Source organism: Pongo abelii, chromosome 6 (genome assembly GCF_028885655.2).
Source record: "Pongo abelii isolate AG06213 chromosome 6, NHGRI_mPonAbe1-v2.0_pri, whole genome shotgun sequence".
Classification (NCBI taxonomy): domain Eukaryota; kingdom Metazoa; phylum Chordata; class Mammalia; order Primates; family Hominidae; genus Pongo; species Pongo abelii.
Genome location: NC_071991.2, coordinates 41539582 through 41558398, shown reverse-complemented (window position 1 = coordinate 41558398; position 18817 = coordinate 41539582). Strand labels below are relative to the sequence as shown.

The window sequence follows — 18817 nt, the reverse complement described above, 5'->3', positions numbered from 1 at the left end:
CAAAGATGGAAAATAGCCAGGCATCAGACCCCCAAGGATGCCCAGCATTGGCTTTGTCATTTCCACACTGGTTTTCTTTCACTGGTGAAGTAAGATGCAAGGAGATAAAATTCCCAAACCAGCAGAGGGCTTAGGCAACAATACATCCTTTTTTTTTTTTTTTAAAAAAAAAAAAAAAAAAAAAACCTTTTGCAGATATAGTTCACAAATTTATCTTTTAACCAAGAAGTGGCCGTTTCTCTGGAAACAAAGAGTGGGCCTTAGTAATAGGACAATCATAGCTTTAGTCTGCATACTAAGCATTTGAAATAGGCCTACAGATTACTACAAACAGCTGTATAGGATTATTGGCCATTAAGGGCCAGCTGAAATGAGTTAGTAAACTTAAGAAAGTTCAATAACCAGAGAGTCAAAAGGAGAAAGTGATAGTAAATCATGAGGCAGGTGGGGTCTGGATAGAATAGGAATGGAGAGGGAAGAAACTTGGTCTGACATGGCGTGGGCCTTCTTTTCCCATTCTACAGGTGAAGATGCTGAGGTTTGGAGAGGTTGTGAATAAGAGAGTCCAGAACTTGGATGTGCAGAGCTAGGAATAAAGCCAAGTTTATCTCACTCCAAAGGTTCTTCAGAGGCTTGAAGTAAAGGCCAAGTCAGGGTAGCCAGGTGAAATCCATGATATTGGCTTGAGGCTCATGGGTGCAAGTAGCTGGTCCACAAACAGGCAGACTTTTACATTTTCAGGACTACTCACTAGTTCTTAACAGAGCCTGACCTAGCTGGGGGTCTAAATGGACTCCAGTAACCATGGCATGGAGACAAGGGCCTGGTAGGGAGAAAGGTTGATGTCTGGGATGAAGGGGTGGGTGTGTAAAGAGAGTTTAAGAAGAAAGTTCTTGTGGAGGGAGGAAAGAACCCAGAAGCTCCACCTAAGTTTCATAATACATTTTGATAAGCTACCTTCAGTGTCCCATGTAGGCTACTGTAGGTAGAAATAGTCTCATTTTAATAAAGGTGATTATGTTTTTCCTTGTGAAAATAATAGGTGTTCATTATAGAAAGCGTGGAAAATACAGAAAAAGGAAATGGGGGAAAATATATTCTTACTTGGTAAAACAACTGTTATAAAATCTGTTGTAATTTTTTCCAGTCTTTTTCTATTCATATAATTCATATTATTGTGATCATGAATTGTATTTGTCCTGCTTTTGTTACTTAACACTGCAAAACAAGCATTTTCCATCTTATTAGCATTTAGTGTTACATGTAATTATATATAAATTATTATAATTTAGAAAAGTATAAACTGTTCTATTATATGTGCATATCACAATGTACCTAACCTATTGTTGGGTATTTAGATTAGAAGATATATTATAATACACTCCAGAATGGAATAACTGGACCAAAGACATAGAAGTTTTAAGGACCTGAGACAATCAGCAGGGCTGGATTCTCACTTAGGAAGGCCTTTTTAGAGTAGTACCTATTCCTGGGTTTGATCCTCAAACTTGACATGCCCATAATTCAGTTTTCTCAGTACTGGGAATGATTAGTTCTTAGGAGTTATATAGGAGTTAACTAAAACTAATTTATAATAGCAATCAGATGTACCACATGGTCACTGTGGAACTCATTAGTTCTGTTTGTCAAATATTTCTGTGGACCATCTCCCAGGCACCTTATAGGATTACACTTCCTGCTCCCTGAGGGTGGCTGGGGCCTGTGTCTAGTTCTGAGGAGCTATGTTTGGAAGTGAACACTTATTTACAGGGGGAGCTCTTTTTGCCTCTGTCACTGTAACTGGCAATGCTTGAGAGGGTGGCTGCTCCATCAGCCCACAGTGAGAATGTGAGCAAGAAATACAACTTGAAGCCCCTGAGACTTGGAAGTTGGCTGTTAGTGCAGCATGCCCTAGCTCATCCTGACTGCCACAAAGAAGATACTCACATTAGCATGCCCAGCATATTTAATCTCTATAAATAGAAATCAACTAAAGTTAAAAGATTGCTAGGCCGGGCATGGTGGCTCACGCCTGTAATCCCAGCACTTTGGGAGGCCGAGGCAGGCGGATCACGAGGTCAGGAAATCAAGACCATCCTGGCTAACACAGTGAAACCCCGTCTCTACTAAAAATACAAAAAATTAGCCGAACGTGGTGGCGGGCGCCTATAGTCCCAGCTACTCGGGAGGCTGAGACAGGAGAATGGCGTGAACCTGGGAGGCGGGGCTTGCAGTGAGCCGAGATTCTGCCACTGCACTCCAGCCTGGGCGAGAGAACTAGACTTTGTCTCAAAAAAAAAAAAAAAAGAAAAAAAAAGGATTGCTGTTAGGATTCATCAGAATAAAAGAAAAATATGTATTTATTTCAGGTGTTTCACAGCCCTTGATTAAGGGGACAGTAACATTCAATGTTAATTAAGACTTCCTCCTCCCAGGTAGTTTGGGCTGGGCAATGCCAACATTTACCTTCCCGAGTCTCCTTTTTACACTTTTAATTTTCACACGCGTTCATGTGAAGAGACCACCAAACAGGATTTGTGTGAGCAATAAAGCTTTTTAATCACCTGGGTGCAGGCGGGCTGAGTCCGAAAAGGGAGTCAGCGAAGGGAGATAGGGGTGGGGCCGTTTTATAGGATTTGGGTAGACAGTGGAAAATTATAGTCAAAGGAGGTTGTTCTCTGGCAGGCAGGGGTGGGGGTCACAAGGTGCTCAGTGGGGGAGCTTCTGAGCCAGGAGAAGGAATTTCACAAGGTAATGTCATCAGTTAAGGCAGGAACAGGCCATTTCACTTCTTTTGTGATTTTTCAGTTACTTCAGGCCATCTGGATGTATACATGCAGGTCACAGGGGATATGATGGCTTAGCTTGGGCTCTGAGGCCTGACATTCATGTTGACCAAGCCAACTTCTGATGGTCACAGTCTTCCTTTAATTGTTATTGTTTTATTTTAAAAGTCACACCATACACTATTTAACAAACAAATACTTTTTTAAATTTTTGTGTATATTGTTTTGAGATGGAGTCTCACTCTGTCGCCCAGGCTGGAGTCCAGTAGTGCAATCTCAGCTCACTGCAACCTCCACCTCCCAGGTTCAAGCAATTCTCCTGCCTCAGTCTCCCAAAGTAGGTGGGATTACAGGTGCCCACCACCACAACCGGCTAACAAATGAATACTTTAGAATCAAATGAAGTAAAATGTAAAAAACCTGCTTTCTCCCTCCCCTACCAGCCCACTTCCTGGAGTTCAATTTGGCGCATCCCCCTCTAGACATTTTCTCTGCAGTTCAAAGTACAAATGGAATCCTACTCTTCGTATTCTTCTGCGCTTTGCTTTTTCACCTAGTTTCTCGGGTGTCTTTTCATGTCAGTGCATGTTGATTCACCCCTTTCTTTTTAACGATGGCAGAGTTCTCAGTTTCAAAGATTTATCAGCCTTCACTTAACCAGTTTCCTCTTTGTAAACAGTTTTGGGTTTTTCCCCAGTCTTTTACTATTGTTAGTAATGCTCCAATAAACATCCCTGTTAAATGTATCTTTTGCACATTTGTGCAAATTAATCCAGAAGGAAAATCTCTAAAAATATAATTCTAGGTTGAAGGAATTTGCAGTTTAAATGCCAGTAAATATTGTCAGTTCCTTTCCCAAAGGTCAAATCAATTTGCATTCCCACCAAAACAGTGTGAAAATTCTTGTCTCTTCCCCCTCTCAAGGATGCAGGGTATTACCAAACTTCTAGAAATCTCTTCCATCATAATCATGAAAAACTATATTGCATTGTTGATTTAAAGTACATTTTCTTAATTACAGGTGAGTTTGTGCTTGTTCTTTCTTAAAGTATAATACCTTCAATCAAGTATGGTGAGGCTTTGGTGGCATTCTTTCTCTTTAAAGTGTGCTGATTTTACTGCTTGAATCTCAAAGAATAAGCCTATTTTTAAGCCCTGCAGAAGCATCTTGTCACTGCCCCTCATTCACTGAAAAAACAGGGTTCATAGCATTTCTGAGACCCTTTATATATATGTATATTATAGCTAGGATGTTCTACAGTGACAGCATCAAGGCAGATGGACTGGGAATTGGCCAGCCCTCCAACCTCTCAGTTAATTGATGTGACATATTCTTTCATTGCAGCAATTCAGTTTTGTGTCCTTGCCCACTGACGTGCTGGAAATTGAGGTGAAGGACAAGTTTGCCAAGAGCCGCCCCATCATCAAGCGCTTCTTGGGAAAGCTGTCGATGCCCGTTCAAAGACTCCTGGAGAGACACGCCATAGGGTAAACCTGTGACTGAGATCTTACTATCACTAGGTTCCCGCCAACATGCCGTGCCCAAAGGTGGCCTGTAGGCTGCAATAGTATAGTCTCACAGAGAGTCAAAATGTTATCATTATATGTCCTTGGCTTTTCCTACTAATTATGTTGCCTGAGCCAACATAAGTGTTTGTTAGATTAAACAAACCCATCCCTTTTCACTTGATTGTGTAACACTGGTTACTTACCCAAGAGAGTAAAAAATCCTATTGAAAGTATTAAACAGTATTAAAAGAAGCCCTCAATGGGGCATTTTTCTGTACAGATAGAAACTAAAGTTTGTTTTACTATGAAGAATATTATTTCATTCATATGCCGGTCTGGTATGTAAGATTTAATCATATGTGACATTTCCATAACAAGATGAAATACTGGGTAACTACTGTAGAGTGTCTTACTTAGAAGACACTAGTATCTGCAGATGCTAGATAACATGGATGAGAATTTGAAAGCCTGATTCTCGTGGAATGACAGCAGTTAAGATGCTCACAAAATTCAGTTGTATATGAGAATGGGTTTCTGTTTTGTCTCTTTTACATTCATGTCCACTCATGGTTCTCATTAAAGTGGACTATGACCAGATAACAGCCCTATGTATAATATGCATTTCTTTAGGTAACAGGGACTACATTTGAAAACACTAAATAAAGCTTTCTATTGATAAACATATACTTATATACAATGTAACCCTTACAAAGACAGCAAAAGAATGAGAAATAATATGCAGAATTTCCAAGTGTCTTAATTTAAAGTTCTTTAGATTATCAGAAGGACTTTGGAATCACTGATAATTATCATAAAGACATTTATTATTAATTGGAACCTTATGGTGTGTATGCAGCAGGGTGCACAGATACCTGCCACTAACTCTCCAGCCAAAGGGAGCTGAGTTTATGGAGCTGCAGTCACGTGTCACACGCAGCTTTTGCACTTGCCATTCGTGGTTGTGAGGATTAAACAGACAAAAAGTGTACATAAAGAACCTAGCACGGTCACTGGCACGTAGTAGGAACCCAAAAGAAAATGGTATTCCTTGTGATCTTTTTTATTTCATTTAGTCCTCATAACGCTTCTGTGACAGCATTATCACCATTCCTCCACGAGGAAAGAAGGCTTCAAAAGGATCAATAATTATGTAAACCCAAGGCTTGTGGGTGGCAGAGATCCAGCCGGAGTTCAGACTCACACCTGTGTCTCTCCAAAGTCCGGGGGCCATCCCGGCACAACAGACTTCTCTCAGGGTTCCTGGGACTGATTCTCTAGTTTATTGTGGGCCACGCTTTTCATTTCTCTCCTTCTCTGCCCTAGTGGCTGCTCTCACAGCTGTTAGCACCTCTGCCAGGGGGTAGGCTGGAGAACAAAAACAGGGGCTGTGTGGGATTCTTTCTACCCCAGCACCCAGTGCACCGCCGCCCAGCATGCATTAGACAGATATCAGTTCGTACGTATGGAACAGAACTTCTCTCTCCAGCTCGCTGCAGCCGCAGAGCCCTTCTGCCCTCCCATGCTGAGTTCTCTCCTAAGTCCAAGCTGCCGGCTCCTATCTTCTTGGCACTGTCCCGCTCTCCAAGCCTCCCACTGTGGAAAGGCACATTCCCAGCTGAAAGCAAGTACCTGAGGTGGAAAAGGGTGTCCCCGACCAGAAGAAGGTTAGCTATGATTTTCCCAGTGTTCTTGCCACCCAGGGAAATGGAGAGCACAGATCGAGTGTGATTGAGCTTACACCTCTCCAAGAGGCAGCAACAGCAAGCCGTGGAGGCGTTTTTCCTCCCACCCTCTTTGATGGGATGACAGACCGCCCCCTGGTGGCAGCGCAGAGCAGCTCCTCCTCCAAAGCCTTCTGCTTCCACAGCCCCTGGGGGCCACTTCTGCAGTGCTGCCTCCTCCGGAGGTGTCCCACCGTGGTTAGGAGCAGAGTGTTGGGGTGATGGCCATGGAAGCAGTGGCCATGCAGCCTGAGCCATGGCAGAACCCCAGAGTGCACCCATAACAAAAGTGAATCCACTTTGCACCGCAGCTTCCCTCTGCCCTCAGCACATGCTCTCCTCATAAAGCCCCTGCATCTGTGGCTTCTGAAACGTTTGGCTCCACCTGTACCGGCTCACTCCCTGCCCTGAGATATTTGCACCTTTCCCCCCTGGGCACACATGCACTCTCATTTCCAATCCTCTCTCGATTCCTTGGCTTGTAAAATCCCAGGCTTCTGTTGGCTCTCTGCCTGTAACTCTAACCATCTCACCTTCGCATTGAAGTGTCACTGGCTGTCTTGAACCATTATTTAGTGGTCCTACCTTATGCCCCCAGCTGGACATAAGCTATTTAAAGGCAGGGTCAATGTATGACATGCTTTGTATCAACTGTAGCACCTTTCACATGGCAGGGGCTCAAAAAATATTTGTTAAGTGGGTGAAAAGCAAAAAAAAAGAAAAGCCCCAAAAGTAAATGCAAAGCATAATAAATGTAATTTTTGTGCCATTGTCTGATTGTCTTTAGGCCTGATTTCAGTTAAGTTTTGGGTTTGGGATGTCTTCATTATGGTCGTAATAGACCTACTTCATAATATTGACCAAAGGCTCTTTCTAAATAGACAAAATACTGAAGCTCATCCTATTTTTTTCTGCACATAATGCTTTACTTAATGGACTTCTGAGGAACTCCAAACACTAAATCATGGCTTATCAAAGAACAATTTTTAAGTCAGGGGCTTGTTGGGATATAGGTTGTTTGTCTCATAATGCCAGTGTTTTCTAGAAAGAAACATTAAAACACTATCAGCCAGTGATTTATCTTTTTATTTTCATGTCACAAACTAATAAATGGAATAAATACAGAGTCATCTGAGTAACACTGGTTTGGGGCTATATGTTTGTTATTACTGGGTACCCTGGGTTTGTTAACTCCTGAATATCCGAAGGTGGTCACTCTTCCTATTTAGGCCCAGGTAAGGGGCAATTTACTCTGTTGAAGCTGTATTGTTAATGAAAATATAATAGCAAAGTTTCAGGTTGATTGCCTCTAGAAAGTTTTCTTTTTATAATTAAGAAATTGCTTTGAGGGGGTGGAGGGGATGGCACGAAAGTCCAGGGTGGAGACTTGGGGTCCCTACATGTGGATCCCTGCAATTGGTGTTAAGTGGAAGTCACAAGCCAAAGAACTCAGCCCACGAGTCTTGCTCTGCTCCATCCTGGAGCAGGTGCCATTCTGTAGCGCCCACAGACTTTCCAGTAACCATGACAGCATCCTTTCTTAGACATTACATATATACCACAAGATATGCATCTGCTGGCACTGTCCATCATTGAGGACATATTTGGAAAATGGCAATCTGCACAGGAAAAGCAGGCCAAGGACATCCGTGTCTTTTTTTATTCTCTGTCTCTGTTTTAGAACACAGGTTGGCAAACTTTTTTGTACAGGGCCAGGTAGTAAATATTTTAGGCTTTGCAAGGCCCACAGTCCCTGTCTAAATTACTCAACTCTACCATTATAGCATGAAAGTTGCTACAGATAATACGTAAGCTAACAAGCATGGCCGTGCTCCAATAAAACTTTATTTATGGACACTGAAATTTGAATTTCATATAATTTTCACATGCTACAAAATGTTACTCTTCTTTTGTTTCTTTTTCCAACTATTTAAAATGTAAAAAGCTCACAACCACACAAAAACAGGTGGTGGGCCGCATTTAGCCCACAGGCTGTAGTTTGCCTACCCTACCACTGCTTTAGAATACAGACAGTCCGTTCAACTTAACCATTTTTTGCTTTACAATGAATTCAGCAGAAACCATACATCGAATTTTGAATTTTGAATTTTGATCTTTTCCTGGGCTAGCGATACACAACATACTTTTGTGAAGCTGGCAGCAGCAGCAAGCCATAGCTCCCAGTCAGCCATGTGATCACAGGGTAAACAAGTGATACGGTACTCTACAGTAGACTGTATTCGATAAATTACATGAGATATCCAATACTTTATTATAAAATAGTTTTGTTTTTGTGTTACATGATTTTGCATATTTGTAGGCTAATGTAAGTGTTCCAAGCACTTTTAAGGTAGGCTAGGCTAAGCTATGATGTTTGGTAGGCTAAATGTATTAAATGCATTTTTGACTTGCCAGTATTTTCAACTTTTGATGAGTTTATTGGGTCATAATCCATGGTAGTTCGAGGGGCATCTGTATTTGATAAGGACTTCCTTACAGTTTTGTATTGCTGTTGAGCACATCAGGACTTCCCTGGGCTTGCCTGCCTCACCCACTGGTATAGAAAGCACACTGCATGGTCATTAGGAAGAGAGGTATTGACCAGAACTGTGATGGTGCTTATTTCCTTCTAGGGATAGGGTGGTCAGCTACACACTTGGCCGCAGGCTTCCAACAGATCATGTGAGTGGACAGCTGCAATTCCGATTTGAGATCACTTCCTCCATCCACCCAGGTATTTTCAGCATGAACTTCATGTCTTGTCCTAGGCTAGTGTCATAAGTGTGGTTCCTTTTTCTAAAATACAATAACCATGGTTCCCTCCAGACATATCCTAGGTTTTGTGGTTATCTTCTCCATTTGAGGCCCAGAAGCCAGTGATCTATTCTGGAAGCCAGGTTGCTGTCCCTCTGATGGAGAAGCTCTTCTTCATTCTAGTGACCCAAAGGTAGAAATTAGACAGTGGACTGAAGGTTAACAATGAGGCCAACATGGATAGGGAGCTCTGTCTTATTTATCTTCCTACTCTCAGCACCCACATAGGTGTTTAATCATCACATACATGAATGAATGAATGAATGAACGTGAAACATCTTTCTACCTAGTAACTAGATATAGACTAGCCAGTTGCTGAAGAATGTCATGTTGAAGAACTATAATTGTACAATGAATTTTTATAATATCACAGAAAAACAAGAAAGGTATAAATAGGACAGAAAACTCCAGAATCATCCAGTGTTCCATTTAATGCTAAAACAGATTTCAAAATACGAATGATAAGATGCCTCATAATTCTATTTTTGCTCTTCTTCTGCAGCCCCCATACATCTCAATATAGATCACACTGAGAACTGTTAGGACCTCCTGGATCATTTACAAGTTGCTGTTAAGTCTAATGAAGCCCTTGAGAACTTAGAGCCTGGAGTTGATCACTACCCACTCATTAAACTCCAGGTGTACTTTCCTATGCCAATATACAACTTAGATTGTAAGAAAACACCTTGACTATTTTGTCTTTTCAAATTCAGTCTATTTCTATATTCTGAGAATACAAGTGACTCTTCCTTTGGTGTAGCCATAAGGACAGCTTTACAGCTCACCAGAGGGACTGATTTTCTTTAGTGAATTTCACTAATGCATTTGAAATGGGGAATTTCACATCTGGCAGGAATCCAGTAGAACAGCTGCAGGAAGGTAGAGTTAAACACTGGCTGGCTGCTACCTCGTGAATGGCTGCTTGAGGTGAAGACCTTGTTTTTTTTAAATTGGAATAAACTCTAAATGTTGGGAACCTTCCAGCCTGAGATATTGGATGACTGTGATTGTTCCTATTCTTCATCCAGCCTTTTTCTTCTCTCTGGTTGCCTGAGAATCCTGTTTACCCCTTATGCCACCCTGCAGGACCTAAGCATAAGAAACATTCTGAGCAAATGCAATTAACTAAATATAATCATCAAGGAGCTATAAATAACACCACTACTACCCTCATCCCTGGAAGTCATTCCATGTGGCAAACACTGTTGAGCACCTACTATGTGCCCAGAACTGGGTTAGTGCTAGGCTTCGGGCATTTTAACCAAAAGATGAATTCCCTTGAAACATATTTCGGAAATATATCCATGACTGCAAGTTGTTGTTAACATAGCAAGAACTCATTCTTACAGAATTTTTCACTAGAGCTCTGGCCGGTGAGAAACCCTCATCAACCTACATTCACTATCCTAATGTAGAAATCCTTTAGTGATGGTTACATGTCCCACAGGGTATCCTAACACCACAATGCTCTCTTCTGGGAGAAATGACATATTTTTCTTCTTACCAGCAGATGATGAGGAGATTTCCCTGAGTACCGAGCCTGAGTCAGCCCAAATTCAGGACAGCCCCATGAACAACCTGATGGAAAGCGGCAGTGGGGAACCTCGGTCTGAGGCACCAGAGTCCTCTGAGAGCTGGAAGCCAGAGCAGCTGGGTGAGGGCAGTGTCCCCGATGGTCCAGGAAACCAAAGCATGGAGCTTTCCAGACCAGCTGAAGAAGCAGCAGTCATCACTGAGGCAGGAGACCAGGGCATGGTCTCTGTGGGACCTGAGGGGGCTGGGGAGCTCCTGGCCCAGGTGCAAAAGGACATCCAGCCTGCCCCCAGTGCAGAAGAGCTGGCCGAGCAGCTGGACCTGGGTGAGGAGGCGTCAGCACTGCTGCTGGAAGACGGTGAAGCCCCAGCCAGCACCAAGGAGGAGCCCTTGGAGGAGGAAGCAACGACGCAGAGCCGGGCTGGAAGGGAAGAAGAGGAGAAGGAGCAGGAGGAGGAGGAGGGAGATGTGTCTACCCTGGAGCAGGGAGAGGGCAGGCTGCAGCTGCGGGCCTCGGTGAAGAGAAAAAGCAGGCCCTGCTCCTTGCCTGTGTCCGAGCTGGAGACGGTCATCGCGTCAGCCTGCGGGGACCCCGAGACCCCGCGGACACACTACATCCGCATCCACACCCTGCTGCACAGCATGCCCTCGGCCCAGGGAGGCAGCGCGGCAGAGGAGGAGGACGGCGCGGAGGAGGAGTCCACCCTCAAGGACTCGTCGGAGAAGGATGGGCTCAGCGAGGTGGACACGATGGCCGCTGACCCGTCTGCCCTGGAAGAGGACAGAGAAGAGCCCGAGGGGGCTACTCCAGGCACGGCACACCCTGGCCACTCCGAGGGCCACTTCCCCAGCCTGGCCAATGGCGCGGCCCAGGATGGCGACACGCACCCCAGCACCGGGAGCGAGAGCGACTCCAGCCCCAGGCAAGGCGGGGACCACAGTTGCGAGGGCTGTGACGCGTCCTGCTGCAGCCCCTCGTGCTACAGCTCCTCTTGCTACAGCACGTCCTGCTACAGCAGCTCGTGCTACAGCGCCTCGTGCTACAGCCCCTCCTGCTACAACGGCAACAGGTTCGCCAGCCACACGCGCTTCTCCTCCGTGGACAGCGCCAAGATCTCCGAGAGCACGGTCTTCTCCTCGCAAGACGACGAGGAGGAGGAGAACAGCGCGTTCGAGTCGGTACCCGACTCCATGCAGAGCCCTGAGCTGGACCCGGAGTCCACGAACGGCGCTGGGCCGTGGCAAGACGAGCTGGCTGCCCCTAGCGGGCACGTGGAAAGAACCCCGGAAGGTCTGGAATCCCCCGTGGCAGGTCCAAGCAATCGGAGAGAAGGTTAGACCTCAAACCTGATCAGAGTGAGATTAGGACCGTCAGGGGGACAAAGGTGTCACCAACAGTTTAAAAACAAGAGGGGCGGGGGATCGGTGTCAAACGGGGTTGCTGTGGCAATGTATGCCTGTCTTGTACATATATGTGTGCATGTGTATCTGTGTGTGAGCATAGATAACTGTGAGTAGCTGACACCCCACAATGTCTCAGATACACACCAGGAATTACGACTGGTTGGATGTGAGCGTGCACTTGTATGTGTGCTTCTATGTTTGTTTTAACTAAGCACCAGAACTGGTTAGTGTACATGTTATCCTAGTCTTGACAGCAGCCAGAGCCCCAAGACTAGTATCAAATGATATACATGGGAAATAATCTATCTACATTAAATGGATAATGTGTAAATATCTGCTGACTTTCAAAGCACATGGAAGATTAGCAATAGATGTTAATATTAGTTGAAGAACAGATTTTACCTCTGTTTTAGAATTCAACTAGCCCATGTACGTACATATAGATATGTCTAGCCTATGTATATTTGTCATTATTTATGTCCACTCAATTCTTGTTATTACTGTTGGTTTTGTTTTGTTGTTGTTTTTGTTGTTGTTGTTGGCTATTTTGGCTAATGGAAGGGAAAAATAACATGATTGTATATAAATCACTTTGTTTTCAATAAGAATCAAATCCAAAAGCTGCCACCATTAGTTTTAAAAGGTATTCTGTGTTTTAACCAAAGATGTTCTTTCTTAGTCCTGCCTGTGGAATTATAAGTGAAATTAATTTGCATTTCCTTATCCAGGAGTGGGAACTGTCTTCCAGTCAAGTGACAGTGGTATGACTGGGAAAAAAAAAAATTGAAAAGTCACATAATAATATGAAATAATTCAGTTGTTTTAAAAGAGAAAAACATAGCCTCTGCTATTTTGCTGTTCTGCTGTTGAAATTAGCCTCCAACAAAAGGCGGGGATATTTTCTCTAGATTGTAAGCTTATCAAGGGCCAGAGTTGTGTTTCTTTATGTTTGAATTCTTAGCACCTAAACAAACCCCTGGTGCCTACAAATTTTTTTTTAACAGGAGCTAAAGTGAGTATTAAAAAAAATAATTTTAAGTATTCAATAATGCCCACTTCTACATTTCAGAAAAAGAGTGAGAGAAGGTGGCACATGCGATAATGAGAAACGCGAGGAAATTGGTAGAGAAAAAGAAACACAGGCAGAAAGGTAAAACAGACAGCATGGAAAGGCACCCACAAGGAGCGGGATGGAAAATCCCTCCTGTGAGGAGAAGGGAATGGGAAATGCCTTTCTTTCACAAGGATGTTTCGAGGACTTCCTTTATTCTAGGCCAGATGTAATGCACTGGGCACAGGAAGATGGAATGGCATCAGGTGATGTATGGACATTACTCGATAATTACAGCATAATTAAAATAATACAACAAAAGGGGATTGGGGGATTCCCACATAAAAGGCACACGTAGGAGCTGGCAGGGATGTTGGGTTACAGAGGTCTGCAAATTTTTCCTATGAAGAGCCAGATAGTGAATACTTTAGGCTTTGTGGGTCTAGAGGTGAAAAATTAAATAACTGTTCTCACTAAAAAGCTTTTTTTTTTTTTAGTATTGAAAAGTGTACTGACACTTTTCTTAGCTCAGAGCGATACAACCCTGTTTTAGTGCACAGTTTTCTGGCCCCCATGTTGGGAGATAATCTACACATGGTCAGTTGAAACTTGGCTCAGTGTAAATTTATGTAAGATCATGTTTTACAAACAAAAAAGTCACATCCTTACCCTTTAGAGGCCAGGTGGAAGAGCAGGAAGTGTTTCGGGGTCACAGTGGACATCTCTGCATTGGCATTGGCAGTTTCTAAAGAAATGTCTAAGTTCCTGAACTCTGCAGAGTGTAAACTCAGAAAAGGTTAAGAAGCACCTGCATGCTTCACTATGGTGATCACAAGGGGAAACACAAAGATTCCCGAGGGGTCTCTTGATCTCCTGTAGGCCATGCACACGCTGGCATGTGACTTCTTCCCAGCCAGCCTTCCCCGCCTCAGCAGTGAGTCCCCAGGCTAACCCTGTCTGCATTGTGGGACTGTCCTTCACTTGCCACCAGGCTTCACAACAGCAGATGCTTCAAGAAAGCGGGGCTTTAACATGACCTGCCTGATACGTGATTGTGTGGGTGACGTCTGCTTCCATAAAAATCCCTATTGCTCCTTCTCCTTGACTTCTAAGATTGCAAATTCCTTTACTGTAGAAATTGCATTAGACGGCCGGGTGTGTGGACTCACGCCTGTAATCCCAGCACTTTGGGAGGCCGAGGTGGGTGGATTGCCTGAAGTCAGGAGTTCAAGACCAGCCTGGCCAACAGGGTGAAACCCTGTCTCTACTAAAAAAAAAATACAAAATATTAGCTGGGCATGGTGGTGGGCACCTGTAATCTCAGCTACTTGGGAGGCTGAGGCAGGAGAATCACTGGAACCCAGGAGGGAGAGGTTGCAGTGAGCCGAGATCGTGCCATTGCACTCCCGACTGGGCAACAAGAACAGAACTCCATCTCAAAAAAAAGAGAGAGAGAGAAAAAAAAAAACTGCATTAGATTAACCCAGGTGGATTTGTTGTCCACGTGCCCACATAGATGAGGCTGCAACAATTTATAGAGGAACACTGTTCTAAGTCTGAACTGACAACTATACAGGCTAGTATTCTTTCATACTTTTTGCTTTATTTCCCTCTATAAATACCTCCTTTTTGAAAGTTTAATTTAGAATAGTTCTTGAAAGACCTTCTGCAGATGAATGAAAAGAGTAACATAATGTCATGGTTATGAGCTCAGGCCCTGGAGTCAGGCCTCCTGGATTTATATTCACTCCTCCCACTTCCTCGCCAAGTTACCTAGCTGTTCTGTGCCTCAGTTTCCTCATGTGCAAAATGGGTATAATTATAGAATCTCCCTCAAAGTGTTGTTGGGAAAATTTAATGAGATGATACTACAAAAGCACTCTGCTTCCCACCAAGTGAGGAAGACAAGCAGTGAGCAGTTCCAGGCAGACAAGCAGTGAGGGTAACTGTTTATATTATGTTGTATAAAGCATCTAAAACAATCCTTTGAATTTGCATTTCCTGTACTTTATAATTCAAGGGAAATTTTCACATTATTAGGTATAAATCGCTTTGCTTCAAATAATATGCAAGGCAACCTATCTTTCTCTACAATTAGGTTATATTATTTATAAATAGAAGGGAATTTAAAAGGACATTGCTTGCTGTTTGCTGAGGAATAGATCTCCTTCTGGGAGGTTCTGGCGGGTTTCAACACTTGCTTTGTGTTTGAGGCAAGGGTGATGATGTGGAGCCCTGTCCTTGTGCAGAATAGAACTGCTTGCTTCTTCAGTGCCTCCATCCATTCAGTCGGCTGAGACATGTCGGTCACATCATTGCATTTGCTTGGGGTTCACAAGCAGGTGGGATCAGCTCCATTAACCCCAGGCAGTCGACAATATTGTATTTCCACTAGCTTGGAGGAGTAATTAACCTGATTGGTTGCATTAATTTCAAGAGGTAAGTCTATTGTTGTTTTTAAAGAAACTAAGTTAAAAATGCAGCAGCTGATGACATAACAACTATACCATGGTTTTGTTTAATTTCTGACACTAAACATGTATACAAACAAACATGAGTGTGGTATCCACTTAAACACAGAGCCCATCTTTGAAACAGCAGTCTGTCCACAATGAACTGGGTGCCGGCATGAGGGGAACCTTCCTTGTTTTCCATTAGCATCTCCAAGGACCCAGAGGATTTGAGTAACATAGCAGAATTTGCTCAACAAATAATGTTCTATATTTAACATTTAAAAGGACCCTTTGTTCCTGAATATATCTCTACTTCTGTTTGCCAGTGAGCTCTAGGAATTAAATCACAAAATTAAACCCACCTTTCTTCCTAATTAATTTATTTTTATTTTTGATCAGTTCCATAGAACTAGAGTGAGAAGAAATAATCATCCTTTCCATGTGTGGATATTCTAGGAAATATTCAGCATTTGAGATCCTACAACGATTTGACCACCATTTTTCAGTCTCTCTCCTTTTTGACCCAAGGGATAATGGAACACTTGCTATTTGCATCAGCAGAGGACAGAAGAAGGAAAAGGCCTGACCTTTGCCCTCTGGCCCTTAAAGCCTTTTGCAAGAAAACCAGCACGGTGTGAGGCAGGAGGAACCATCTGAAAAAGGGCCATCCTTTGTCCTGGGCCCTTCTCACTCTGCAAAGATCAAGAGCACTGGCCTCTGATTATGTGACGCAAGCAGCTGGTGCTGCAGGCCTGCCTTCTGCATGGCTGCTCTACATGCCTGAGGACACCACTTCAGAATATTGTTCAGTTCATTATAAGTCCGAACTGAGAACAGTATAAGCTATGTCTGTTGTAGGTTTCCTTTTAGTAATCTGAGACATGCATCCTGTGGATATAATGTTTATTTCTAAACTTTCTCCATGTCTGTCTTTCTTCCTCCTTCCTTCCCATTTCTGTGTTTTGAGCTTTCCTGTAGCCGTCTTTCTGCTTTTTATCTACTTCCTTTGTCTCTTGTCCTTTCCTCTTTCCGGAGCACCCTGGCTTGTCTGATTTCTCCTCAAAATAATCTGGACAGTCCTGAGATCCCTCGGCACCTTGGCTCCCCTCCCCAACCCCCCAGCCTCCAGCTTTCCTACTACAGGAATTTACATTCTTGGCTCGCCAGCTCCTTGACCTGTCTTGGTGCCATCTAAGAGTTCATTCCCCTCAAAAATCTGAAAAACAGCCTTTCGGCAGCCCTGTGACGAAACCTATCCAAGTGAGGAGGTGTCATTTTGCACAAGCCCAAGGAACTTTTATAGAACCTTATAAAATGCTGCATTTCCCTCAAACAGGCCTATTTCCTCCACTGGGCTAAAATCAGGCTCTGCTAATTTTCTCTTGTGTTCCTTTCTGGTGCCACTTTCTGATTCAGGAAATTCGGGTCATTACAGAATCAGACTCAAATCCTACATATTGGACTGTGTGGCGCAGATCATTAGTTATGAAGTGTTTGGATTTTCTTCTTTTTTAAAAAAATATATCCCCCCTCATGAATGACTGTGAATGTAGCAAACTGACACACACACACAAATGGATTTCCCACTCTTTGGGGTTGTTTCTTGTAGTGCTTAGTTTTACAGTCATGCTTTTTGATGATGTTGCCGCGGCAGTGAATGAATCTGAATGTATTGACTATCTTGTCCATAGGTGAATGTCCTATACTCCATAATTCCCAGCCAGTAAGCCAGCTTCCTTCCCTGAGGCCTGAACATCATCACTACCCAACAATCGATGAGCCTCTTCCACCAAGTAAGCTTTAGTTTTTAAAATCTGTGTCTTAACTCTTCCTATCAAGTCTAAGCAGGTCAGTATGAATTTGTGTGTAAACATCTAAAGTCTTTCCCAACTCCGTGCCTTACAGTGTTAACAAAGACCAGTATGACACCTGCTCTAAAAACTGGTGGTTTTTGGGGGGTTTTTAGTTTGTTTTTTTGACTAGTGATTTCACCATGTGATCTTGAAGAGATAACACAGTGTTTTCAGTGCCTCTCAACTTCTGAAATGGAGAGCATTTCTTTATTAGACTTGACTAGTCTTTGCAAACTGTTCATGACCTTTAAATCCCAAATTTTACATTTTATATTTAAAATTTGCAGTTCAAGATAGAATAATCCTATTGTTCTCCATTGGATCTGTTACATCACAAGCATCTCCATATGTTAAAACAACTTCAACCCATCTGGGCACATGAACGTGTACTTTCCTTACTTTAACTTGCATCTATAGGTAGTAGCTTCAAATTTCTTCTGCAGTTCTTAGGGGTTGCCAGGCAAAATATCATCTTTAAGATAGAATTCAATGTCAGTTTCTCCTGGTAACTGTAGTATGTAATTAATAATTATCTAACTAGTCATCTGAACTTGGGAAATTCATTTAATCTCTCAGGGACTTAGTTTTCTCATTTGTAAAATTTAAAAAATAAAGTTTAAATGTCTTCATCTGCTAAATGAAAGATTTGACCTAGATAGTCTCTAGATACCATTCTAGCTTTAACTTCATAATACTCCATTTAATAAATTTATAGGAAGAAATTGATAGCCCAGACATTATATATTCACTTAGCATCACATATGTTCATGAATTCTAGAACATCTCTGTTTTGGTTTTGCTTATTTTTCAAGCAAAGATAATATTTAAGATTTGATAGATTTTACAACTACAAAATCTTTCCAGAATGCAAGGAACCAGTGTTTCTTTACATTCTTTTGCCTGTGCTTACATGAAGCAGTTACAGTTTTCAAAAGGAGAAGTGCTTATTTCTTAGTTCATCTGTTCTTGGTAATGTGCTGTACTTTACAGGAACACCACTCCTCTCCCTATTCGACTGTAATTTGTTGGTAAGAAATCAAAGAACATCTTTTATATGTGGACTAATTTAAAGAAACACAATATTTGTTTTTCAAGGGCCAAGCCAAACATCATGTCCTTGAATTTTGGTGCCTGATTTCTTTCTTTCTTTATACACTGATTTATGGACATTCCATAAATGAATAGTAACATTTTAGCATCACTACAAATACTTCCTAGGTAACATTTATTTGAAAAACATGTATAACATGTTATCTCCAGGAAAGGGACGCTTTCCCCACAACAAATAACCTTTCAATGCATGAATCTACTTCGAATCTGTGCAGTACAGGTAACTAGTTATACAGGCAAATATTATAAATGATTGTATATAAATCCATTGTAAAATAATTACTTTATATAAGCCACTTTCAATAATGAGAACAAATTTCTCCAGACAGCTTTCCATTTTCTATCCATATAACAGTGAAAGACCTTAGAAAAATTGGTAACGCATCCTACCAACTGAATATTGTTAAATAATCTCAAATAGTACAAGAATTACCTTATTGCTGATAGTCATTCATTCAACACATATTTATTGAATGTTTACCCTGTGCTAGGTACTATTGTGGGTAAGCAAAACAAACAAAGATTCCTGCCCTCATGGAGCTTACAGTCTAGTCTGGAAGACAGATTAGCAAACAATAAAATA

At 42.4% G+C, this 18817-nt stretch overlaps 1 protein-coding gene across 10 annotated transcripts in view; it reads left to right on the top strand.

The window, feature by feature from the left end:
• The window catches only part of HECW1 (HECT, C2 and WW domain containing E3 ubiquitin protein ligase 1), a 456699-nt gene that overhangs the window by 328098 nt on the left and 109784 nt on the right, over positions 1 to 18817 (top strand). For 7 of the 10 annotated variants that reach the window (XM_054558879.2, XM_054558881.2, XM_054558882.1 and 4 more), the window contains 4 exons: positions 4132 to 4274; positions 8650 to 8750; positions 10338 to 11696; positions 16963 to 17064. In XM_054558879.2, coding sequence (XP_054414854.1) covers positions 4132 to 4274; positions 8650 to 8750; positions 10338 to 11696; positions 16963 to 17064 — 1705 coding nt within the window. 10 annotated transcript variants of the gene reach the window in all.